At 35.4% G+C, this 27,872-nt stretch overlaps 1 protein-coding gene and 2 pseudogenes across 2 annotated transcripts; 2 read left to right on the plus strand and 1 right to left on the minus strand.

Moving 5' to 3' along the window:
• Positions 1-954: 954 nt before the first annotated feature.
• Positions 955-3,636, plus strand: LOC143603696 (7-deoxyloganetin glucosyltransferase pseudogene; annotated as a pseudogene). The gene is made up of 2 exons (XR_013148113.1): positions 955-1,467; positions 2,681-3,636. The product of XR_013148113.1 is annotated as a 7-deoxyloganetin glucosyltransferase pseudogene (transcript).
• Positions 3,637-8,866: 5,230 nt separating this feature from the next.
• LOC143603698 (uncharacterized) lies at positions 8,867-12,204 on the minus strand. The gene is made up of 3 exons (XM_077080428.1): positions 10,680-12,204; positions 9,826-9,917; positions 8,867-9,058 (listed from the first exon to the last, which is right to left on the minus strand). The coding sequence occupies exons 1-3, from the start codon at positions 12,202-12,204 to the stop codon at positions 8,867-8,869; spliced, it is 1,809 nt and encodes a 602-aa protein (XP_076936543.1).
• Positions 12,205-18,136: 5,932 nt separating this feature from the next.
• Positions 18,137-20,749, plus strand: LOC143603700 (7-deoxyloganetin glucosyltransferase-like; annotated as a pseudogene).
• The last annotated feature ends 7,123 nt before the right edge of the window (positions 20,750-27,872 follow it).

The following is a 27,872-nucleotide window of genomic DNA, read 5'->3' on the forward strand; positions in this document are numbered from 1 at the left end:
GAGAATCTCATCAAATCATCAAATAGACTATTTTAAAAATGAGGAAAATTCCCAAAATATGCATTTTTGAAAATAAATTTCTAGTTTTAGATATCATTTGAAAAAAATTCCAGAAATAGGTATTATAAACTAGCCGTGACGAGTAGTTTGTAGAACCAATTAAACATTGCCAAGTGTCCTTAAACTAACCGTAACGAGCACGTTCACCAATCGTTTACTCATCACGACTAAATAAGTTTCATGCCTCGTAATCAACGCCCACGAGTTATTTAAAAGTCCTTTTGTCGCGACGAATAGTTTACTCGGTTTTACATTCCCTACACGAGTAGTTTATTGGTAGTCAACGCGTCACGACTAGTTTAACCTTATAATCTACTCGTTGCAACTAGCTTAAACCTCATGATTTACTCGTCGCGACTAAAAGACTTATGAATTACTTGTTGGTGTTGATTACGAGGCATGAAACTTATTTAGTCGTGACGAGTAATTGATTAGTGAACATGCTTGTTACGGTTAGTTTAAGGACACATGACAAGTTCGGATTGGGTTTTATAAACAAATCGTCACGACTAGTTTATAATATCTATTTTTAGAACTTTTGCAAATGATACCTAAAATTAGAAATTTATTTTTACAAATACTTATTTTTGAAATTTTCCCTTTTAAGAATTTTCCCTAATAGTTATAATGATTTTCCACATGGGGGGACAATTCCAAAAGTACTAATGCTGAATCTGTCAACAAATGGACAAAAACTAGTCCTTCAAACTTTGACGTCTCTCATAATTGAGTTATAGGCCACTTTTTTAATAATTTAATAATTGATTGATATTTTAATCAATTATTTATCTCTTCATTATTTTGGAACGCTACACTCTTCACTCATGCCTTATAAAAAACAGTAATACATGTTTTGAAATTTGGTGTACTTGGTTTTTGTGTGTGTGTGAGTTCCTGGTTCCATGAGTTCAACACAAGAAAACAAGCCACATGTGGTGTGCATGCCAGCCGCGGCACAAGGTCACATTAACCCAATGCTAAAACTCGCTAAAATCCTCCATTCCAAAGGCTTCTTTGTCACCTTTGTTAACACCGAGTTCAACCACCGACGCCTTCTTAAATCTCTAGGCTCTGACGCTCTAAACGACTTCCCTTCCTTCCACTTCGAATCTATCCCTGACGGTCTTCCCCCACCCGAAAACCCTGATGCCACCCAACCTACTCCCATTATACTAAAATCTCTCAATGAAAATGGTTTGGGTCCATTTAAAAGTGTCATAGCCAAAGTGAGTGCTCTTTATTCCCCAGTGACTTGCATATTGGCTGACTACCTTATGACTTTCACCCTTTCTGCGGCTGAGGAATTAGGTGTTCCATCAATTCTTTTCTGGACTGCGGGGGCTGGTTCCCTCATATGTTATTTGGAGTACCCTAATCTTATACAAAAGGGTTTGATGCCTCTTAAAGGTAATTTGTCTATTATATTTTCCCTGACGTAGGAAAAAATATCTATTACGGAAACTCATGTAGTAAAATTATTGTTTGCTTTAAAAAAAGTATTTTTTTTTTAATTAAATGCATACAATATACATTCTATTTTCTGTTATAAAAGCCACTTAATAACTTTTTTATATATAAAAGCTTCTATCCATTAAACTTATGTAAGAAGAGCATTCTCATCTAACCCCTCATATTATGTAAGGGGTGTTTTTATAATTTAGAGAGTGATTCAAGATGTTGTGAGTGAAGAGTTTTTATATTTTAGAAAAAATAGTGATTTTTCTGTATATTTGAAAATTTACTATTCATTCCCTATAATTTTTTAATATATTTTGAAAGTGGTTGTTAGTGAAGGAAAGAGAAAAGATAATGATAAAAGGTATAAAATGTATTATTTAATTGAGATGGAGAAAGAAAATAAAGTGAGTTTTAGTGTAATTTTTCGTTTGGAGATAGGGAGTGGAATGAGAATGCTCTAAGAAAAGAACAGCCATGTGAGCGGAACTCGGATATACCAGTTTCAAGTTTAATTTTTTTCTTCAAGCTTTTGTTCAAATTTATAACTAGAGAATTTAGTGGGTGTTTGGAATCCTTATTTTACCTCCTTATCACCTATTTAAGGTATATGTCAGGTATACGTTATAAGCTACAAAGTTGTAACTTATGATTTATATACTTACAAGGTTTAATTTTCCCAAACACCCTATAAGTTATAAGTCAGAAGCAGATACAATAAGCAATCCCAAACACCCCTTAATGCGCAAAAAGATGTTGAGCGACTTTAAAAGAAAAAAAAAGAAAAACCTGAAAACAATTTCATCTACTATTAATAATACTACACCAGAGTCCTTCACGGAGCTTACAAGGGCCGGAAACAAGGCCATAACTAATTATGGGGCAAACTTGAAAACAAATTTCTATATATTATTATCATTATTATTACTAAATGTTATTATTAATTATATTACTGTTGAACTTTAATTGCCTTTTATATTTTCTCATACTATGATTTTTAGAGCTTAGGGTCTCTCTGAAAGCCACCTCTCTCTTATATTGGATAGAGGTACACTGTGCCCACATCCAACGCTTCCCAGACCCTACTTATAGCTTTGCTATTGGTTGAATTTTCCACTGAGTATGATTGATTGAAACTTGAAAATAAATTTCTTTGTGCATGCAGATCAAAGTGATTTGGTAAATGGGTATCTGGACATGGCTGTGGATTTTATCCCTACCATGCCTGGTATACGTCTAAAAGACATTCCACCTTTTGTTAGAATGGTCCATCCCGGTGACGAGTTTATGGTTGAATTTTCGGATTGGGCAATACAGAGAGCGATTAGAGCATCGGCCATTATTTTTAACACTTTCGATGAGCTAGAAGGCGATATTCTAGACGCGCTATCTAAATTCTTTCCATTGCGCTATGGTATAGGCCCCTTGCATCTGCTCCAGAGCAAAATTGCTAATAAGTCACTAGATTCGATCAAATCAAATCTTTGGGTTGAAGAGCCTGAATGCTTAAAATGGTTAGATGGCAAAGAGCCGTTATCAGTAATTTATGTAAATTTTGGTAGCGTCACTGTAGTGACTCCTCCACAGCTAGTTGAATTTTGTTGGGGACTAGCTAAGAGCAATTGTTCGTTCTTGTGGATAATACGACCTGACCTTGTGATTGGTGGTTCTGCTGTTCTTCCGCCGGAGTTTTTGGAACAGACTAACAATAGAGGGATGTTGGCTAGTTGGTGCCCACAAGAACAAGTTTTAAGTCACCCGTCAATAGGAGGGTTTTTAACGCATAGTGGATGGAATTCGACAATCGAAAGTATTTCTTATGGAGTCCCAATGATTTGTTGGCCATTTTTTGCTGATCAACAACCGAATTGCTGGTGGAGTTGCAATAAGTGGAGGATTGCCATGGAGATCGATGACAATGTTAAGAGTGATGAAGTTTCGAAGTTAGTGATCGCGTTGATGAATGGAGAAAAGGGAAAAGAGATGAGAAAGAATGCTATTGATGTTAAGAACAAGGCTGAGGAGGCATGCAGTTTTCCCTCCGGTTCATCTGTGGTTAATTTGGAGAAAGTGATTCAACTACTACAAACATCTCCCAAAATAATTTATAAATTGTTTTAGTTGAATATGTTTATCTACTTATGCCACCAGTTCTTAAAGATCAACTTTATTTTGTGTGCTTAGTACTGGTTAATTTTACAAAAGACCTCCAATTTTTGTTTCATCACTAGGATTCAATCATTGTGATGGTATAATCTAGGGATGAGCTCGGTACCGGTACCAAAAATCCCGATCCTGAAAATCGCAAATTTTTGGTACAGGTACCAGTACCGAAATATTCAGTTCGGTACCGGTACCGGTATTTAAGGTAAAATTTGGGAAATATCGGTACCGTACCGTACCAGTCCCGAAAACTCAAAACCTTGGTACCGATTCGGTAACGACGGTATCAAATCGGTACCGATTTCGGTACCATACCGATTTTTGCTCATCCCTAGTATGGATCTATACAAAGGGAGAAATGCTAAATTTTTAATCACTTTTAAATTTTAATTCACATATTTTACTTGGTAAAGGCTTTTGTTTATTATGGTCTTTAATTTGAACATATTTATCAGATGTAATTTGAAGATACAATACATTTTCTTTATCAAAATTTTGGTACTCTATCATAAGCGCATGCTCTTTCGGGGGCTTTAGTAGGATACTATGACATAACATACTACCAAAATGAAGATAATTATGATGTTTAGGATGGTGTTGGTAGTACCGTTATCTACTAGGCATTCATCACCGATGGTTAAATCAATATTATTCAAAATGAAAGGGTGATATCAGGATCGTGTTGTTGATACCGTTATTTTGATAGTCTCTTTGAACATTTACTAGATTCAAGAATCCAATTTCATACGCTAATTCCGAAATAAACTTTAGAATTTAATTTCATTTGAGCTCTGTCAGTATCATATAATTTATCAAAAGACATGTAGTTTAATGATACCAAGGTGTTGAAATGATGTCCCTTCAAGAGTTCTATTATACGCAGCTTTAGGGACGTGTGAGTTTGCCATTTAAAAGTAAGTACTGTGAAATATTACTTGAATTTTATCAGTGTTTTTGAGTAGATTTTTGTAGCAAAAGATAATTTATAAATTAAACACCTTTTTTTAACCTAACATATCTTATTAATGTTTGTGGTTATGACTAAAATCGCACTTAGGTGTTAATCGCTATTTGGTCAAAACTGGTCAAAATTGAAAAATTATAAATACAAAATTTGGTGTGTGTGTGTGTGCGCGCGCGCGTGTATTAGAGAATGTACATATTAATTCAAATCCAACTTAACCTATTAATCGCTAGTCTCTACTTCACTGCTCGACTAGCGATTTCTACAACACACACCTGCAAAGTTTTCACTATATGGGTTGGGCAAAGTTTTCTCAAAATAGTTAAAGACAGAGACAAGAATTTGGGTTGGGCTGCTTTCTCACTAATTTTGACATCTAACACATTTAATTTGCACATTTATAGCTTCTCATTTTGTCATTTACATGTTGAGCTTCATGTTTCCCTAATTAGAAGTTTGATGACTGAATCTTTAAGGGAAAATCGCATAGAATAATAACCAATTTTTAAAAGTGTTTTAATTAGGTCACTGATACATATTTTTCTCAAATCGGGTCAGTAAATATTCAAATCAAGTCTCAACGATTTTTTATGCGTCAAGAAAGAAATGGAGGATAAGATGTGGGGGTCGGAATTTGCAATATATATATATATATATATATATGTAGTTAAATTTAAAAAAATTATAAAAACATTAATTATATTAAAATTTTAAAAATAAAAAATAAAATTTACGTCGCCACTCAGCGTCAACTTAAAAAAAAAGATATAAAGATTTCATATGTGAAACAAAAAAGAAAAAAGGCTAAAAAAATATGTTAAAACCTTTAATTTAATCAAACAAGAAAGTTGAGTGACCTAATTGAAACACTTTTTTTAGTTAAGTGACCTAATTAGAACACTTTTAAAAGTTGGTTACTATTCTATGAAGATGCCCAATCTTTAACCCCAAATCAAGATTAATAGGAATAATGCCATTTTATATAACATTTTGATTCACGAATATCGCGTATTACTTAGTGAGATATTATCTATATATTTAGAATCTCATTGTAATTATATATTACTAGTTTTTGGCCCCGTGTTAATGGGGTTCATTTAGGTTTTTGTTTTTAATAATTTTGCTATTTTATTTTTTGTGACTAACTATATTGACATTTGACTATGGTTGTCAGTTTGAACGTCATTTTGGCTACAGTTTTTTGTTTCGACCGAGATGGGTTATATTTATTGTTGGGGTGGATTTTAATTTCAAGTATACGTAATGGCCTAACGTTTGTTGTTTTTGTTGGTTGTATCATGTTTACTGTTTTGTTCTCTATAGTAGAGGTGGCTAACTCAAACCAATTTCAATTTTAGGCCATTTGTATAAATATAAATCCTGGATCAAATCGCATAGATAGAGTAGATAAAAGCCACCGATTCATAGAAACAATACTAATGCTCGTTGCGCTAGATCACATTTAACACATTACAGTTTAAATGGTTAGAAAGTTTTACATGGCATAGTTATGCATAAAGACATCGTAAATCCATTAACGAAGATGAAGTCCAGAATATTGCTAACGAATGTGCATATCTTCAAACCTACAGAAAACGTTTTTTGATGGCATAAGCACATATTAGTTAGTCTAATTCGAAACAAATGGGCTTAAGGCCAACCTAACTATTTATAAAATTTTAAATTTAACAACGGAACATCAATCCCTACCTATATAAATAGGCCGACATGTTTTCAAATTTCGGTTTCAATAACTACTTAAAGCATGAAATAGAAATTAAAAGAAAAACTTTCTAAATGTTGGAATGTTTCAATTGTGAAGTTAAAAGAAAAACTTTCTAAATGGAAAGCTAATCTCTTGTCTATAGGAAGGAGATCGATTTCAATCTCTATGTTCTTGGTTTGATGGGGATATATTAGTTATCTATGTTCCTTATGCCATTTGGAGTTTGGGGGGGGGGGGGGGGGATGATAGCCGTAAATTGTCTTGGGTGTGGTGGGAGACGGTCATAGCTGACAATGCAACGTGGGGGCTTTGGTATTGGATGTTTGAAGAGTTTCAATTTAGTCTTGTTATCCATGTGGATACGGAGATTCACAAACAATTCTAATTCGTTGCGGGTGAAGGTTCTTAAAGCCGTTTATTGTGATAAGATTGACAAAGTTGGTTTGTCTCATCGGATTAAAGGGAATGTTATTTGGCCTCGAATTGCCAAGGCGATAAACAATCTTAATGATGATGAGATTATTCTTTTTTCAATAATTACAAAAAAAAGGTTGGGAATGGGAATAATACCAAGTTTTGGAAGATGTTTGAGTTGGAGATTCTAGTTTAAGCTCTCGTTTTCCAAGATTATTCAATATGGAGGTTAAAAAAGATTGCTTGCTAAATGTGAGGCTGGTTAATTCGAGTTGGGTGTGGAATTGGAGTCGATGTCCAGGAGGGGGGGGGGGGGGGGGGTAGAGGTTGCTTAATGAAATGAGATAGAATATTTTCTTTCAAATGTTTCATTTAACGACGCCGATGATAAGTGGATTCGGGATTTCGAACAGGATGATACCTTTTCGGTTAAAGGTATTAGATTGCACATGGATCGGCGAGAGTTGATGGGAACCACTTTTGTTATGAGATGGAAGAAATATATGCCTAGGAAGGTTAATATTTTGAGTTGGCGGTTGCTTTTGGATCGTATTCCGACAAGACTAAACTTAAGTTTTGAAGATATAGGTGTTCCTTCTTTTCTATGTCCGGTTTTAAATGGGAAACTTCATATACAAAATAGGGCATAACAATCTCCCTCTAGTCTTTAGTATTTTCCATCTTCTTGTAGTTGATCATGATCAGCAAGTCTTCGAACAAACTTGTTGAACGTTTCAACTATCTTGTCTATGTTTTGCTTTTCATGATCTTCAAGTGTAGGCAAAGGAGACCGATACAACTTCAAAATGTCTTCTTTGTTGAGACCCATCAGTTCGTGCTCATCGAATACACGCAAAGGATGCATGGTTCGGCACTGAATCACGACTTCGCCCGTGCTATTGTCGAACTCTCGGCCAGCATAGGAAGTCATGGAGTAGATTGGGCTAAAATGATTCTCCATGATAGACTTCTTGACCTTCACTAGGCATCTTGAATCTCCAAGCTTTTTGTTGTTTGCCTGTTATTGGGTCGATCTTAGTGGGATGCTTGAATGCTCGTCCCTTATTTAGCAGCAAGTTGGAATAGTCGACTCTTGATTCTCTATTCATGTGTCTCTTGAACCAACCCTCCATCCTATTTTCTCATACTCCATCACCTATAGCTCGTCTGAAGTAATTCATATACAATTCAGACAGAGTTTTCATCTCAGTGTGATGCATGTAGGTGAGGTCTCCGTTTACCCTTCGAATAGCCCACGACTTGCTCTCAATATGAAACTTGGCGTTCACAATCAGCGAGTTGTCATGATAAGGATAGTTTTGGCAATGAGCACTCGCATGGTTGCTTACACAGTGCCATTTTCTCTTCATCATCTTTGGCACGTGTGAGGTATCGGCGGCTAGAGCAATCACTGCTTTCGCTTCAGGAGCCGGATCTTTCATCTCCTGAACTAGTGTGTTAGGGTGTGGCGAGTAATTAATGTCATCATCTATGTCAGAGAGCCTTGTTGTTTCTTCAGCTGGCGATCGGGTACGTGCAATTTCATCAACAGTAAATGAAGAGTTAAGTTCGTCCTCCAACGTAGCATCTCTATCCTTGACTCCTTTAGCTGCCTCAGTAATAGAGGCATCATCATGTGGCACGTCGTCATATGGAGCGGTTTGTGTATCCGCTCCACTGCCACCACCTATACCAGCACCGCCATCTCCTCCATCACCACCATTTCCACCACCACCATCATCATCATCATCATTGGATTCTTCGTCGAAGCTATCGTGCATATCGTCCTCATCGTCATCTTCTTCCTCCTCCTCAGTCTCTTCCACATTTCAACCTTCATCATCATCATCATCATCATCGGATTCTTCATCGAATCTATCGTGCATATCGTGCTCATCGTTATCTTCTTCCTCCTCCTTAGTCTCTTCCACGTTTCTAGCCTCAGAACCTCCAATAACCGGAGTGCTAAAAATGTTAGGTCCACCAACACTGCCAAAATGAACAATCACACCAACTGTGGCTTCACCACCAGTGGTCACCATCACTTCTACACCGCTATCACCACTAGGACCAACTGAAGTATGCTATCCTTTATTCCTTTTTCCTCCACTGGGATTCACCCAACTCCCGAATACAGCATCTGCCCGATCTTCGAGATTCTCGATGTCTTCATCTGTTAAGTTTATAATCTTCAAGGCTGCTAGATACTTGTTGGCCATCTCCTCGTTCAAGTTCAACTGAGCTTCATTTAGATGTTCTTGCTTGGTCAACTTTGTCTTCAAAATTCAATCTCCGATTTGAATTCAGTATTCTCAGCGATGAGAATCCTGAAATTCCGTGTCGCCCCTTGATCTCCTTCTACCAACCCGATCATAGCCTCCAGCTTTTCCGTATACTGAAATGCCTTGTCCGTTGCCTTCTCCAAATCATCCTTCAGTTTGGCCTTAAGACGAGAAGACGGAAGCAAGTCTCTTTCCAAATGCGAGACCCTGGACTCCACCCTTGAACCCTCCTCATATTAACGAGCTAATGAAAGGGATTGATCTGTCATCAGCTTCTGTTAACCGTTAGCTCGATTTTGGTTTCAATCCACGACTTCTGGCTTTCAATCAAACTCCTATCCAACTCTCTTTCCTCCTCTAGCTTAGCCACCCTTGCCATTAACGCGGCTTTTATCCTTTGCATCCTCCACCTCCTTATTCTTTTAGTTCTACACATCCTCTAGCAATACTCATTCTCGTCATGTTCTCTTGGCGTTTGATTCTTCCAGTGCGATGATCCTATCGAGGATAGGGTCAGCAAGCACTGAAGACTTTTTATACTTTCCACCAGACAAGGGTTTGGGCAAAGAATAAGGATTTAGTGGTTACGGGAGGAACATTGGATTGGGTAGGCTGTGTAGTGGTTTGTAAGGGTAAGGTTATGGTTTGGGTAGAGAAAGGAGTGGTTAAGGTTCAAGGTAGGGTTTCGGGTTGTTCTATGGTTGTGGTTTCGGGTTGGGTTGATGTGAAAATATAGGTAGGTTGGCTAGTAGGTAGGTTACCTTCTTCCCTTGCATCAAAACACATCCCATTCCTGTATGCGAAGCATCACAATATACAATGAAGTTATCTTGTCCTTCAGGCAAGGCTAAGACTGGTGCATTTGTTAGTTTTTGTTTAAGAGTTTCAAATGCCTCTTCTTGCTTCGGTCCTCATTCAAATTTAACAGATTTGCGGGTAAGTGAAGTTAATGGAACCACTATTCTTGAGAAATTCTGGATAAACCTTTTATAATAACCTGCTAACCCCAGAAAACTTCTTACTTGAGTCGGAGTCTTGGGTTTCTCCCATTTGGTAATGGCTTCAATCTTTGCTGGATCAACTTGAATACCCTTCTCATTAACAATATGCCCAAGAAATTGCACTTCGGACAACCAGAACTCACACTTCGAAAATTTAGCATACAACTTCTCTTTTCTTAACGTTTCCAATATAGTTCTTAAATGGGCTTGATGATCTTCTCTTGTCTTTGAATAGATAAGAATGTCATCAATAAAGACAATAACAAACTTATCCAAATAAGGTTTACAGATTCGATTCATCATATCCATAAACGCTGCCGGAGCATTAGTGAGCCTAAAAGGCATAATAGTGAACTCATAATGTCCGTATCGGGTTCTGAATGCAGTCTTGGAAATATCTTCTTCCTGAACCTTCAGTTGATGATACCCGGATCTAAGATCAATCTTGGAAAAACAACTTGCACCTTGTAATTGATCGAAAAGATCATCAATCCTCGGGAGCGGATATCGATTCCTAATCGTGACTTTATTCAATTCTCGGTAATCAATACACATCCTCATTGATCCGTCTTTCTTCTTAACGAACAATATTGGAGCTCCCCAGGGGGAAGAACTTGGTCGTATAAATCCCTTCTCCAACAACTCATCTAATTGTTTTTCCAACTCTTTCATTTCAGTTGGTGCTAATCGGTAAGGTGATTTAGCAATCAGAGCTGTTCCTGAAACTAAATCGATTCTAAACTCAACTTCTCGATCGGGCGGAATTCCAGGCAACTCATCAGGAAATACTTCCTTGAATTCAGCAACAATTGTTACCTCTTCTAGTTTCTTAGGCTCGGGCTCCTTGGTTACATAGGCCATAAATGCTAAGCAACCTTTTCCCAAACAATGACTAGCTTTTATTTTTGAAATGATTTCTATTTTACCAGATTCTTTATCACCAGCTATACGAATCATTTTATTGTTTGGAGTTAAAATTTCAATAGCCTTTTCGTCCCATAATATTCGGGCTTGGTTGACGGCTAACCAGTCCATCCCTAAAATAATATCAAATCCAGCTAATTCCATTGGTAACAATAGCACTGGCATTTCATATCCGGCTAAGGTAATATAACTTAATACCTCAGATATTTTGATCAATGATCCGTTTGCCGTTTCTACTTCATATTGCTTACTTAACTTAGCCAGAGGTTCATTCAGTAGACTACAAAACTTATAATCTATGAAACTTTGATTGGCTCCTGAGTCAAATAAAACCCTGGCGTAAACATTATTAATAGGAAACATACCAGTAACCACGTATGGTAATTCTCCCGCCTTCTGAGTGTTAAGCATGAATGCACGGGCATTTCCTCTCTTGACTTCATTCCTGGCACCACTACCACTGGCGCCTCCAACTGCCGGTTTCCTTTTAGTGCATTCCGTACTAAAGTGTCTCTTCTTACCACACTCAAAACACACAATCAACTTTTTCCTACAATCCTCCTCCTTGTGTCCTGGTCGTTTACAAAAGTTACAAGTTGAGTATGGATCAAACTTGCGGACATCAACTTTGGAGGTGGGTTTCAAACATTTCCCATCATGCTTTTTACCACAATTCTTACACAGCGGTCGATTAAACACACTTGACCCTTCTCTACCTCTTCCAAACTTCTGTCTACCATTATTCTCTTTCTTCCTTTCAACCACCATCTTTTTCTCTTCATCTTTATTTCGGATCATACTTTCCATCAGATATCCTGCTAATTCAATACTAGCAGGCAGGTGTGATCTTACATGATCACGAATTTCTTTTGGCAACCCATAAATATATTTGGTTACTTTATTGTACTCCGGTGTAACTAGATGCGGTACCAGTCTACAGTATTCAAGGAACTTCGTATTGTATTCCTTTAGATTAGTGCCGATGACCTTATGATTCCATAGCTTGGTCTGAATTTGATCAACTTCATGTATCGGGCAGAACCTTTGTTTAACCAGTTCTTTGGAAGTTTTCCACTCCAAATTGTACATATTACTCCATCCCTTGATCTCGATCAGTGTATTCCACCACTCTAACGCCTCTCCTTTGAACATTTGAGAAGAGTACTGAATGCTTTCTTCCTCCGTGCATTTACTTATAATCACAATCGATTCCATTTCCTCAATCCAGCGAAGCGTTGTTATTGCCCCTTTATTCCCGTAGAATTCTTTTGGTTTATATACTTGAAAATCTTTGAAGGTACATCCCGTGCTAACCTTTACTCTTTTTGTTTTACTCGGGACGTGCTCAGCAGTTGAACTTTCTTGTTTCTTTTCTTCTTCATATTTTGTGTTTTCAGTTTCTTTTATTTTTGAATGTACTGATACGCTATGGCTTGGTTGTGTTTGTTTTACTGATTTTGACTTGGCTAAACTTTTAGAATTAGCCGTATGGTTTTGTACCATCTTTATTAGAGGAGTTACAGCTTCTTTGATTAATGGGGAGACCGTTTCTTTTATCATATCACTTATTCCTCCAATATATTCTTCAGTAAGTGAATTATTATTTTCAGGGGTCTTCGCTTTATCAGCTTGACTCCCTTGTCTGACTTGGGTTTCTCTTTGTTCAGACATTCTGGTGGGGGTGATCCAAAATGCCATAAACTCTGGTTTGAATGACAGTTCATCCAACTCGAAGATTCAGTACTGGTTTCTTGTTTGACTCTACTTTGAACTTCCATATCATATGGATAATAGTTCGGGGGTACCGGTCATTGGAACACTTTCAGAAGTGTCGCTGGATATTTTGATTGGCATTTTTGGGCTTCCCGGAGCATAAATTGGTTGGCTTCCGTAAGCCAAGTAAGGATCGATTTGATCATCAGAGTGTAACTGATTTGGATTCATCGGATTCAGATCAGCCGGATTCACATGCACCGGTTCAGTCGGATTTACCAAAACAGTTGGCCACTTAGGACCAAAATTTGTGCTAACTCGGTCAGATGGCTCAGCATTGGGGGCAGGATTAGATCGCCTTGCGACCCGACGTTTTTGTCCGTAGTAGTTATTGTAAGACATCTGTATATATAATAACTTAGGGATAGGCAGAATACCAATCATAACTTATCCCTACTTATCAGATAATTGGTTAAAGCTTAGGTACTAATTTTACTACCTAATTCGTTGAAACCGATGGCTCTGATACCAACCTGTCACACCCCAATCCAGGGCCTAGGAGTTTGACCATCAGTTGGTACATGTTTTGTAAATCTATCAGAGTAGCGGGTTTATTTTAGCAGAAGTCTTTAAATATTAAAATAATAATTTACATTATCAAAACTACTCGGAATTTAAACAACCGAGTTTCAGTTTCTACAAAACCGTGATATTAATAATACAAGGATTTGTAATATTCAAAAATGAGCCATCTCGAGCAATCTTCTATGACTCCAATCTTTGTATATCATCTATTATCATCTAGTTACCTGCAAGGGTGGGAAAAACACGTCAGCTATATGCTGGTGAAACGTTGACCCGATAAATCATTTATAATAGTCGTTAAATACAAACATAGTTTTCTGTTTCACAATCTCAGCTGGAATGCCTGTCCATTACCGGTATTTGTACCACTTCCCTACACACATAATTCAAAGGTTCCCCGAGTACATAGCCCCTGTTTGGAGACAACCTTCCCTTAGGCTATGTGACCTTGTTGGAGAACCGGTTATGACTGACTTGGTTTTGTATGCCAATTATAAGTTATGTTTGGATCCAGACATGTGTATTCGGTCTGAGTTGCTTTTTATTATCTATTTTGTATTATAACGATTTTTAGAGATTATATCTCATGCAAACATTTATCAGACTCTTTATAATAAACAACCAGTCTATTACAATAGTAAAATCAGTTCAGACAGTAAAAGGTTAACGTGTTCACCTTATATTATCAGTAGGAAATATCAACCTCCTTGGCTTCAGTATGCTATTATCCTATATTCATAATAGGCATGCATAAGTATCAAGTTGATACTATTCAGCAGACTTTAAGTCTGTTACAGTTTCAGCAGAATCGAGGTCTGATTAGCAGACTTGAAGTCTCATTCAGGGACCGCCCAAATAAAATATATTTGACCGCTCAAATTAATTGAGCCCGCTCATTCTTCTTCTCTGATAAAAAAACCCTAACCGCCCATTCTTACTTCTTCACCTCTCATTCTCTCCTTAGTCATCCTTCATCTGGAATGAAGATGAAGCTTTAACCGAGCACTAATCGAATTAATTAGAATTTTCCCCTCGCATTTTCTCCTCATCTGACTAAAAGAATACAGCCCCAATCGGACTCCTCAATCAAAGATAATTTCTTTCATTTGCCATTTATATGGGTTGAATCCACATCTGTAAATTACACAACCACCCATTCGTAATATGTCTATGATTTCTATGCTATGTTTTTTACTTAATTTAAGTGGCAACCTTAAAATTATTTTCCTCATCAGGTTTCTTAATATTAGCATACTTTAACTTTTTGGTTGTTTAAACTTGTTGAATTGGTAGGTTTCTTTGAATATGCTGCACGACTTTTTTGATATAGCAGTTTAGATTAACCGGTTTGGCTATATTGATTCGTTATATAGGATATAGCAGCTTACATAGTATGTTTTTTATGTTTGTCTAAGTCACAAACTTAAATATTAGATCTCCCATCATCTAGTTCAATATTAGTAAAATGACACATGGTTCTTCTGTTTTGCTGTTCTTTTCAGGTGTACCTTCTACGAGTCACTCCAACTTCACGACGTGCGTTTGTTGTTTGATTTAAAGGTACGACTAATTTTAAATGTTGCTTAGTTATGTTTTATAGTTTCGGATATATATGTTTATCTTTTAGATTTCTAATATATGTAATATAATGTAGTTTGTATAGGGTGACTTAATTATAAGGTGAGTCTATGGTAAGCAACAGAGTCCACGGCGCCTAAGCTATTTCACATATTAGTATTGGTTAGTATTCTTTTATATGAGACTAGGAAAGGTGAGACCATAGCCCTTAGCTCTTCTTTAATAGCAATTAGGTTGTATTCTCTTCGAGGAAAAAAGCCGTAGATTTTAGTCTTATTTTCACCCCAATCAGGAGTGTGCTTCGGGTACAACCCAGAACCGGACCAGTTACACATTGGTAGGTCCGGGTATGAAACGGGGATTCATGGATTTCATTGGTTTGTTAAAAACTTGAATGGATACAACCGGTAGTAACCGACTGTATAAAAGCGGACCAGAATGTAGAATATTATATATTATATTGGTCTTTATACTAAACTAAATAGCTAACTTACAAGGTCATACACATTTACAAACTAGTAAGTTTTTTTTTATATATAAGAAGCTTTTTTAATTTTGTATAAATATTGAACATTGATGTGCTCCTAATAATGGTGTGTGAATTTAACAATTGTAGGTGTATTAGTTGGTGGAAAAGATAGCTGAGTTGGAATGAGTATAAAGAGTGGAGTTGGAACGAAAAACAGAAAAAAAAATGCTATATTGCAGAAAATTGAAGAAATAAGAAATTATATGCTCAAATGAATAAGAAACCTTAGCTATTGCCATGAAACCAGTTAGAAAATTTTTCACCAATTTAAGATATATAAGTTTATGTTGCAAAACTAAATTTTAGATTTTATTGTATTACCTTTGGATAGTTTATGTTATTTGGTTTGAATTTTTATCTTTAGCATGGTATTTTATAAAATTTGAATATATTGTTTATAGGGAAAAGTGGAAAAGAATATAAAAAATATTGAAAAATTCCATACAAAATCTATAGCTAAATCCATAGCGAAAACCTTGATCAATCCGTAGCGAAAGCATGAGAATTTCTGTAGCTACATTCGTAACAAACTCAATCAAAATTTGTAGCTAAATTTTATAGCAAAAACCATAGCCAATTCCCGTAGCCAAAGTTGTTGAAGTCGGTAGCAAACTCCGTAGCTAAAAAATTTCGTAGCAAAATTACGTAGTTATATAATCGTAGCAAAATTTCGTAGCTAAAAAACGTAGCAAAATTTTGTAACTAATAATTCGTAGCTAACAATCCGTAGCCAACAATTTTGTAGCAAAATCTGTAGCTAATGTAACTTAAATAACGACGTCTCTTTTGATAGCTAAGATCGTAGCAAAATTCCGATTCCGTAGCAAAAACTCGTAGCGAATAAGTTAGCTACAAGACTTGTACATACGGACCAAATCCATGACAAATCCCGTAGCAAACCTTGGTTTGCTACAAATTTGCTACAGATTTGGACGTAGCAAATACCTCTTTTTGTAGTAGTGTAAGTTTAAACCTGGTATGTATTTGTAAGCTTAGTCTTCAAATAATATTACAAAATCTGTTACTAATGTGTTTTTTTTATTTTTTTTTAGGTATAATGGTTCATTTATGTTATATTATTCCTTATTTACTGAATTATTTATTTATAAAGTATTTTCTTTTTATCTTATAAACATAGTTTAACATCTTTTGTAATATCTGCTGGTAAAAAACTTATGTCAAATATTTGTGTTGATTGAATATGTTTTTTTACAGTTTATATTGTTTCTTGATATGTTTTCCACCCGTGTGTAACACGAGTTATTATCCTAGTAGAACATTTAGGTTGAATCTTGGTCAACACCTCCAACAAAGTAAGGATTTATATTTGTTTTAAGAAATTTCATTGAATAATAACTAAGTTAAAAAAGTGTTTCAATTATGTCACTTAAATTTAAAAAGTGTTCTAATAAAGTCACTCAACTTACATATTTTATTAAATTAAAGGTTTTAACATGTTTTTTAGCCTTTTCTTTTTTTGTTTCACATAGGAAATCTTTTTATTTTTTCTTATGTTGACGTTGAGTGGTGACATGAATTTTATTTTTTATTTTTAAATTTTAATATAAACGTTTTTTTTTAATTTTATAAATTTAACTATAAATATTGCAAATTCTGACCCCCACATCTTATCCTCAATTTATTTCTCGATGCACAAAGAAATCGGTGAGACTCGATTTGAAGATTTATTGATCCAATTTGGGGAAAATTTGCATAAGTGATCTAATTGGAATACTTTTAAAACTTGGTTGCTATTTTATGACATTTTCTCTTGTTTTAAATGTTAAATTAAAACCATCCTTTAAATGCAAAACCAAACTCGTTAAGATGAAATTTTAATTCAAATATGTTTCAAAATACAATATGAATTCTTTAACTTATACAAGAAAATCTTTTAACTCATTCAACAAATAAACTTTATAAAAGTCAAACAACGACGTCATTATACAAGGGGAAGGTGCACTTATGGGTATTACTCAAGCATCGGTCAATCCTGTACGGCCATCTCTTTCTACCCTTAATTTGTCACAAACCACAAAATTACTGGCAGCACCTACCCACAAGTACTCTGAAACTTTATTAATTCATTTAATTCTTCAATGGCCAACAATGAATCAATGTTGTGTGGTGAGCCTTTGCCATGGAATGAAGCCACACACCTTACCCACATGGGATGGGATGATGTTACCAAGTGGTTTGGAAGCCAAACACCCTACCCATATGGGTGCCCCGTCATCTCTAATAATTCGTATGAAAACATTTAAACTTTAGTTGGAAAAAACCGAGGTGTTAAGTAATTAGTAATAAAGCCAGCCTATTTATTGATATATTGCTCAACAAAAAAAACGAAACACTAATTAGATATAGAGGAGCCTGTACAGCTGCATTTCCACATCTCCTAGCACATTAATAACTAATAATATTAATTAAATCATTAAGTTATTCTAATAACACTAAAATCATATTGATAACACATAAATTACCAACACTAAGTCTTTGACTTATCTGTAGCAAAAACCATGTTGCTACGAATTTGCTAAGGTTTTGGTCTATAGTTAGAATTCTTATAGCTAATACATATGCTACAAATTTTAGCTACAGAAGTTCAATTTGCAATGGTTTTAGCTACAAAATAATAGTGGCTATTTTAGCATACTTGTACTTCAGCCACATGAATTTCTTCTTTATTTTTGGAGTTATGGGTCACATTGTGGCTTATAAAAGCAGTATTACACCTTTCAAATTTTAATGTCCATATGGATTCGACACAAGTCAACAAGCCACATGTGGTGTGCATACCCGCCCCAGCACAAGGTCACATTAACCCAATGCTAAAAGTTGCAAAAATCCTCCATTCCAAAGGCTTCTTTATCACCTTTGTCAACACCGAGTTCAACCACCAACGCCTTCTTAGATCCCTGGGCTCTGACGCCCTAGACGACCGCCCTTCCTTCCACTTTGAAACCTTTTCTGATGGTCTTCCGCTGGCAGAAAACCCCAATGCCACCCAGGATATTGCATCTTTACTCAAATCCGTCCATGAAAATGGTTTAGGTCCATTCAAAAGTATCCTCAATAAAGTAAGTGCTTTTTATACCCCAGTGACTTGCATAGTGGCCGACTACCTTATGTTTTACACCCTTTCCGCGGTTGAGGAATTAGCTATTCCAACAGTTCTCTTCTGGACCGCTGGGGCTGGCTCCCTCATATGCTACGATCAGTACCCCAATCTTATACAAAAGGGTTTGATGCCCCTCAAAGGTAAAGATTTTATTAGTTACTAGCTTAGAATCCGTGTACAACACGTGATAGAGAATATCAATACATAAGATTTTTAAATCTTTATTCAAATCTTATAAGTGGAAAAGTGTATTACCTATACAAATAATTAAAAAAAATCCAAATATATGTAAAAATTAATATATAACTGAGTTTCAAATTTCATTAATTATTATTAAATGTATTTTAATTTCATTTACTATTTGATTGAAAACCGAATTTTTCTAATTAGATTTTGAAGTTTCTTAGACTAATAGAAATAGTGGTTCAATATGAGAAAAACAAAAAACTTGATATCACAATGTTTTTGAAAGTTTTTATGCTACTATGTTTCCTTATTTGGTGAATTTGGGTCCTTTTGAGAAGTGTCGTATTCGAGGATTTAATTAACTCTGCAAGTCAAAAATAAAATGCTCAGTAAGCCCTAACAAGTATCGAAATACATAAGCTATTTTTTTAAATGACGATTAACATTATAACAACAAACATAACAAAAATATATTATTATAATCAAATACCATAATAGCTAAACTAACATAACAAAAATAAGAAGGCATAATTGATTAATTGATTGCAAAAAAATTAAATACAATATAACAATATAAAGCTAAATTAACACTTATAAGCTAGCGTCATTAGTGATACTAAAAATAAAAAATAAAAATCATACCGTGGTCTTTGACGACTGACTTGGTTAATTGGTGGTCAATAGCGGACCAGCGGGGGTTGACTGGTCGGTTGGGCTGGTGTGGCCGATGCTCAGACTTCAGCACGTAAAGGAACAAGATGCTGAGGAGTTCAACCGTTCGTTGCTTTTGTTATTATTTAAAAAAAAAAAGGTTTTGAGCCAAATATTGTAGAAATGCCCATGCTTGTTCATTAAATTAATATTAGAATAATACTAAAAAAAGTTAAGAGAAAATTAGGAAAAATAATTGATGCATAAATATTAATTATGCATATTCCAAAATCTCACACATTCATACTCATTAAAATTCATTACATAAATCCATGCATATTATTATATTAATTTACTAAGATTCGCAGGGGCTTGCAAATGCTGTATGTTCATACAAATTAACATATTTGGTGCTAACCTGAGTCCGATTTAATTATTGTATGCTGATCCAAGTTATTTAGTAAATGGGTATTTGGATACAGTCGTAGATTTTATTCCTACCATGCCTAGTATACGTCTAAAAGATATTCCGCCTTTTGTTAGAATTGTCCATCCTGGTGACGACTTTATGGTTGAATTTGCGGATAGGATGATACAGAGAGCGAAAACAGCATCGGCCATTATCTATAACACTTTTGATGAGCTAGAAGGTGATATTCTAGACACACTCTCTTTAAACTTCCCGTTGTTCTACGGTATAGGCCCTTTGCATCTGCTCTAGGGCAAAATTGCTGATAAGTCTCTGGATTCCATCAAATCAAATCTCTGGGTAGAAGAGCCTAAATGTTTAAAATGGTTAGATAACAAAGAGCCGTTATCGATCATTTATGTAAATTTTGGCAGCATCACTGTGATGACACCTCAACAACTAGTCGTGTTTTGTTGGGAACTTGCTAAGAGTAATTACTCATTCTTATGGATAATACGACCCGACCTGGTGATTGATGATTCTGCTGTTCTTCCACCGGAGTTTTTGGAACAGACTAGTAATAGAGGGATGCTGGTTAGTTGGTGCCCACAAGAACAAGTTTTAAGTCACCCATCAATAGGAGGGTTTTTAACGCATAGTGGATGGAATTCGACAATCGAAAGTATTTCTTATGGAGTCCCAATGATTTGTTGGCCGTTTTTCGCTGATCAACAACCGAATTGCTGGTGGAGTTGCAATAAGTGGAAGATTATGATGGAGATCGACAACGATGTTAAGAGTGATGAAGTTTCAAAGCTAGTGATCGAGTTGATGAATGGTGAAAAGGGAAAAGAGATGAGAAAGAATGCCATTGATTTGAAGAACAAGGCTAAGGAGGCATGCAACTTTCGCTCTGGTTCTTCTCTGGTTAATCTGGAGAAAGTGATTAATCTGCTACATGTATCTCTAAAATAATTCACAATATGTTTTAGATAAGTATTTATTTATCTTATGCCACCATTTATGAAGATTTAATTTTATTTTGTATGCATACTATTGGTTTTGAAGTTAGGTAGCAATTAAAGAGCTTTTAAAGGTTTTGTTTATATATATATATATATATATATATATATATATATATATATATATATATATATATATATATATATTTCTTTTCCAAACCTGCTCCCATTTCGAGTCAAGAGATAGATAAATAGACACATCCCATTTGATTTCAGCTTTCTCCAGACCTCGGGGAAAAGCATGAAAAAAAGGCTCGAATGGTATGATCCCTCCGTCACCCCATAATGAAAGGGGTGTGTGTGTGTGTGTATCATCTTTAAAAGTTTTCTGGTTGTCCCCTACATTCTCTCAAGCCACCAGATTGTTTTGTAAATGAAGGATTCTCATGCATTTGAACCAAATTCACGGGTATGGGTCTCATCAAACCCTGATAGCCCTTAAACGGGTTATAGCATCTCATTAAATTAAAATTTAATATCACCAAATATTTGATATGAAAATTGTATAAAATAGAAATATATGATTTAAAAAAAAAGACATTATTTATAATTAAGAAACAACTTTATAGTAAAAAAAACGGGTCCTGGATCTCACCAAACTCAGATAACTTTTAAACCAGGTTATAACATCTTATTATTTGTGAAGCCCTTTTATCATCAAATCTTAAGTATATTATTAATTTCCTTACAATAAATAAAATTAAAATTCAAAAAAATATAAAAAATTATAAATGAATAATGTAATATAACCTCGTAATAAGGGGGATAAAAGCTATATATATATATATATGATCAGGATCATGTGAGAACTTTTTGAGAATTGAGAACTATGAGAACCATTTTGGACCACAAAAAAACCCAAAAATAAAAAAAAAATCATAAAACAAAAAAAAAACACAAAAATAAAAAAAGTAAAAAAACCAAAGTTCTTATTTATCATCCCAGTTTTAAAAAAAAACATAAAAAAAATTCTCGGTTTAGCTAAATTATACATATACATATATGTATAATATGTACATATATGTACACACATGTTTTTTTTCTAATACACATATGTATAATTTAAGATGAATAATAATGTACATATGTGTACATTACATAACTAGAGATTAAATGAAAGTATACATATGTGTATAGGTATAATACGATTTAAAACAAATCGGTTTTTTATTATACAAATATATGTATAATATGTACACACATATTTTTTCCTATACACATATATATAATTTAAGGTAAATGATAATGTACATATGTGTATATTACGTAACTAGAGATTAAATGAAAGTATACATATGTGTATAGGTATAATACGAATTAAAAAGAAAAAAAAATTTGGTTTTTTTAATGAAATCGGAATGAAATATAAGAATTTTGGTTTTTTTACTTTTTTAAAATTTTCGGTTTTGTTTGTTTTATAATTTTTTTAATATTTTTTAGAGGGTTTTTTTAGTGGTCCAAAATGGTTATCAAAGTTCTCAATTTGCCAATGGTTCTCTTAGGATCCTTACCATATATATATATAGAGAGAGAGAGAGAGAGACCAACGACTTTCTTTTTGTGTTTAGGTCACCGCACTCTCTAATTTGGAGAGTCTCGTTTCCCCGCTCTAGCTAGACTATGTTGTATTAATCGACCCACACTGGCTTCAGAGTTTGGCTTGGGCGCTTCCCCGGGAAACTATACCAACAGCTGCCACTTGACAGCTATGCAGCTAATAGCGGTGAGATAGCGGCGAGATAGTAGTAGGATAGCGGTTACCGGACCTGTAAGGCCAATATTGTGACTTGCGATATCAAATTACGAAACCTATTATTTATTCACGGTTAAGATAATAATTAATGTCGGCGAGAAATCCGGACACGAGACGAGAACTTTGACACACGTTAAAGTTTAACGGGAAAACTTCTAGATTATGTTTTTATTTGGCTATATATAGGACATTTGTTGTCATATGTAAGTGTGTGTTTGTAAGGTGTAAATCACCCACCCAAGGGGAGCTAACCTTGGGTGTGGTCGGTTCGCTTAATATATTTTATCAATCTTTAACCGACAACTAGATCGTTCCTATATTTTATCTTTATATTATTTGTTCGGTCGTTTGATTTATCGCACCCGTCTTGAGCACTTATCAAGAACAAAATTATTCGTTGTCGGATTCGGTTTCTGGACCTACAATTTGTATCAGAGCGGGTTTGAATCAACCGATATATTTGGGTTCTAATTCCGCGATTACCCGAACCGAGACGTTAAATTTCTTGCAGATTTAGAAATAAAGTTTGATATTTGGAAATAAAGTGTGAAGGTTTTGGTAAATAAAGGTGTTTTAAGTTCGTCTCAGGTTGGTGGATCTGAGTACTCACAACTGTTTAAGGTTCCTTTTATGAGTTTGTTTGAAGGTTTTGATGATTTTTTTGAGGTTCACGATGAAATGTGAGTATTTTGAAGCCAATTCTTAAACTTGATAAAAGGATTACAGATCCATGTTGGTATTTCAATTTCACATACTTCAATACCAGATTTTGAAGATTTTGAGGCACATCAGATCTGTTCTTATCAACAAAGAGATAACCGATGCATGTTTCTTGTTGTTAGTTATGCTAATAATCAACAAGAAAAGGTATAGTTGATGATAAGTCGGTGAGTAGGCTTCAGATTCGTGTCTTGTTCGTCTATTGTGGTGTTGTTTGTAGAGTGGCCGGTCGGAGAATGATTTTCTGACAATGGGTGGCCGGTAAAATCGGAGGTTGCAGCGCCATAAGTTCTGGTGACTGGTGCGGCTTTCCGGCGGCTGTCTAGATGGTTAGTGGTGGTGTACGTCCTGGTGTGTTGTTGGTAGCAATGATTGCTCAGAATACTAATGGTGACAGTGGTTGTGGAGTTAGGTTTGGTGGCCTGAAATGGGCGCCGGAGCTCCGACGTGTTTTCCGGCGATCAAGTTTTCTGGCGATAGTTAGATGTGATCTAGTGTTGGTGGCTGATGTGCTTGTAGCTAGGGTTGGATGATGCAAATGTTTCATAGTGGGCTTCTAGGTTTTATTCATTGTAGGCCAGGTGAGCTATTTTGTTTTGTTTGGGCCACTTTACTTCATGATTGTTTTGGGCCTCTAAATCATATCCTGGGCCATCAAAGCTAATTTTCTTTGGACTGAATCAGAGAATTTATTTTTGGGCCGTTGACACTTTACTAGACATGGACCAGCCACTAGCTAATTATTTTTAAGCCGAGTAAATCGTTTATTTTTCGTGCTGACCAAACTGAAGAAAGTCAAACTTGTTCGGGGTTTCGCCATTGTTTAACCGTGTTTAAATCTTGTTATTTGTAAGGCATTCGAGAAGTTGGATACGAAAGGTGAACTTCGAATGAATTAATAAGTTTTGTCATTTGGTCGATGAAACCGGTAATTCAAGATCGATTTGTGGATATTCGAGCTCATCTCATGCCTATATACAACTTAAGATCCGAAGAAGCGAGAACTACTTCAAGATTAAATATAGGTGGGTCATAACTTGAGGGGGTGAATTGAAATGAAGAGGCTTCAGTTTATCGGGTGATTTGTGAAGATACGAGGCACGGTGAGACAAAGTTTTGATATCACAAGTCAAGGGGGTGATTATAAGGTGTAACGTCCTCGTTTCAATAAATGAACAAATATAATATTTCGGGTTTGTTTTAGTTATCGTATCGTGTAGCGTCGTTTAAATTAATTAAATAATATGTAGAGGTTGGATAAGGTTAAAAGGAATTAATGGACTTGAGAGTGATTTGGGCCTAAAAGCCTTTGAGCTTTGCCTATTAAAACCCCTAAACCCTAATTTAATCCTTATCCTCATCATTTCACCATCAATTACTCAATCATTGGCACCCACCCATACACACACATAAACCACCCATACGCACAACAAAACCCCTTGTACACCTATTTCACCTTTTTTCCATTCAGGACCTAATCTTTAAGGTATGTTTAAAATTAAGGATTTATCTTTCTTTCTTATCTCGTTTCTATTTTAGAACTAATAACAAACAAACTAAATCAAACCGATAAAAACGAGCTTCGGTTGAATCAAATAAATAACAATAATAAGGAACTTGTCAAAATAATACAAAATAATAAAGAAGAGCACTGGTGGTTGATGGTATGCTCGGCTGTGACGAGGGTTTGGTTCAAACCACTGAACCCAGATCCCAAGCAACTCAGCCTCGTTATGAAACACGAACCCAAAGGAAGCTGAACCCGGACTGGTGTAGCAGCCTCGTAACCGAACCCAAATGGTCCCCTGTCCTTCACACGAGTCACGAACGGCTTGAGTTGTAGGCCAAGGTGGAACCAGATCTAGAAAATCCTTCGCGAATGGTTGCCGGAGAAGAATTCGCACAACCGTGCGAACCCCTTAGTGTGCAAATCATCCTCATGCGAGTCCTTTTGTGCGACTTGAATCCTTAAGCCATCACCCTTGTGGCTGGAGATGAAGGAAGGAAAGTGCAGGTGGTGGCGGCCATGAATAATGATGAAGGGAAAGAGAAAAAGAAGATGAGGAAAAAATGGAATGGCCGGAACTGGAAGGTAAGTGGCGGCGATGGTGTGACTATGGACTAAGAAAGGGAGAAGCGGGAGAGTGATGAGATGAAAGTGAACGGGGGGGGGGGGGGGGGGGGGGGTCCCTAGGTCACGCTTTATGTTATATGGGGGAGAGGGTGTCTTTGGTAAATTAATAAAAGTCTTTAATAATAATAATAATAATAATAAAAGAGTTATACATATATGTAAGACTTAAGCAAAACCCAAACCTGAGACCTGATTCGTTTAAAGATCCGTAACCCGTCTAATAAAAGGAGGTGAGTTGAAGACGAGCCAAAAGCATGAACCCACTCGTTGAGAAATGAGATTATAAATAAAGGTTAGCTTATAAAGAACCTAACCGAGCATGAGTCAAGTACAAAACCGGCACTGAACCGAACTCGCCTAAGGAAATGTTAACTCATAAACGCGTTAAAGATGCGAATAAATACTAATGAAGCAAGTATAATATAAATACATAATAATAATAATAAATAAAGTCAAGTATACTAAATTATTAAGATCGGTTTAAGAAGGTTACATGTCGGTTCAATTAACTTAAAAGTTAACCCCGTTAGCTTAATGAAATAAGTAAAGAAGCAAATATAGAGATTAATACATGTACATTATTAACAGTTAGTCTGGCACAGCTGAAGAAATGTATTACTATCAATTCAGAGATGAATCGTCTACAGGTGAGTTCTAGCCCCTTTTATGTGTTATGTTTTTGGGGCTGTGTGCATACTACGATGTGTTAGACTAATACACTTACCTTAACTGGTAAGTGTATATTAGATATATGTTTGCGTATGAATGTGAAATATATGGATTGGTTAACTAGTATGCACGTAGTTGTTTTATTAGTTATGATTGAAGGAAGTAGGTGTGAGACCCATAGGTTTATTGATATCACTTGAACTTAATCACTGAATATGATGGGGGGCTTGATAGGTTGGTGGCTGGGTTTAAGTGGACAACAATATCGGCGATCGCGGTTTTTGCGTTTATCTATTATTAATTAAAGTAACCTAAATGTTTTGAAAATCATTTTTCTGATTATGATTCCATTGCAAATAGCTTTCTCAGGGACAAAAAAAAATTTAAGTGTGTGAATATTTGATGTGGTCTAAAATGTATATATAAATATATAAATATTTCCTACATTTTTAGACACTTTTGAGCCAAGTTTTTATGGAATATTATTATTATTTGGTTCATGTGTGAGTTTAATGGTTTCAAGAGACGATATGCTAAAATGGAACACTTTTAATAAACTTGAGACCGACGAACGACGAGTCGAGCATTGATATATAATACTAATTATTATTATAAATATATAAAGTACTTAAAAAGAAAAAGAAAAAGAAAAGAATATATAACCTAAGTAATGTATATCATAATAATTCTAATAATAATAACAATAATAATAATAATTAAGTTATGTGGGCAAGTATTTTGTTAATTTTTGGTTATGATTGGGCAGGGCCCATGAAGGAAGAAGTCGGTGGAGAGGGACAAGTAAAATCCCTACAATATAAGTATAATTTTCGTGGAGCAGAGGTCACGGAGGAGAGAAGCAGGCGGCCCTACGAGGGATAGTGGAGACGAGCAGAAATTTTCTTGAAGTGGTTGGCAAAATAACACAATCCCACGTAAACATTATTATTGTTATTAGTCTCTTTTGGGTTGAAGCCACTGTATGCTTGACGAAAAAGACAAAAAGCAGCCACAACTGAAGGGAGTAGGACAGTGCGAGTCAAATATTTTGGAGGTGTTTGGGTTCATACCTATTCATTAAAACACGGTTCACTTGGTTTTTAATTTTATTATTTTTATTATGAAACTAGTTGAACCAATTATTTATTTTAGTTTTTTAAACATGGTTATTGGCTAAAACTTTTTAGTTATCTAGGCTTGGATTGATGTTTTGTGATTGATTAAGGGTTTAAACGGTTTTTGGGAATTGTTTATTGGATTTTGATTAATTAAAAGTTTTGATCAGATTTATTGGATGTTAATTATGAGTATTTACTTTTGATTTGTGCTCGAATGAATATTTCACATCTCGCTTGATTTAATGTCTTTTGATTATAGGTGCATGTTAGGGTTGTTTACTGTGTGTTTACAATTTGTTTATGGTTTATTGAGCTCATTCATCATAGAAACTGATTTTTAGCATACTATTAGAAGTTTATATTCTTACTTGCTTAGATATCCGACGGGTGATAAGTTGCCGGGTTTGTCTTTGTTATTAGGGTTTTAGGTTAAACTGTTTGACATAAAGTTTGCCTAGTTTTCCTTAGTTTCACTGTTTACCCGTGTCATTTAGATCTCTTCTAGACCACCCCGTGTACTTAGGTGCATTGAAATAGTGAAACCGACAGGTTAGCTATTTTCTAGGGTAATTAATCATAATTGGTGACCTGACAGGTGAGCCAATAAGCCGATGCTTTTACATGATCTTTAGGATTTCTTCTTAGGTGATACCTTGAGAGTGATTAGGGATCCATTAGGTTTCCTAGGGTTCATA

Source organism: Bidens hawaiensis, unplaced genomic scaffold (genome assembly GCF_021521415.1).
Source record: "Bidens hawaiensis isolate Kalapana, Puna unplaced genomic scaffold, B.hawaiensis_p1.1 tig00062459_1, whole genome shotgun sequence".
In the NCBI taxonomy this organism is placed as follows: domain Eukaryota; kingdom Viridiplantae; phylum Streptophyta; class Magnoliopsida; order Asterales; family Asteraceae; genus Bidens; species Bidens hawaiensis.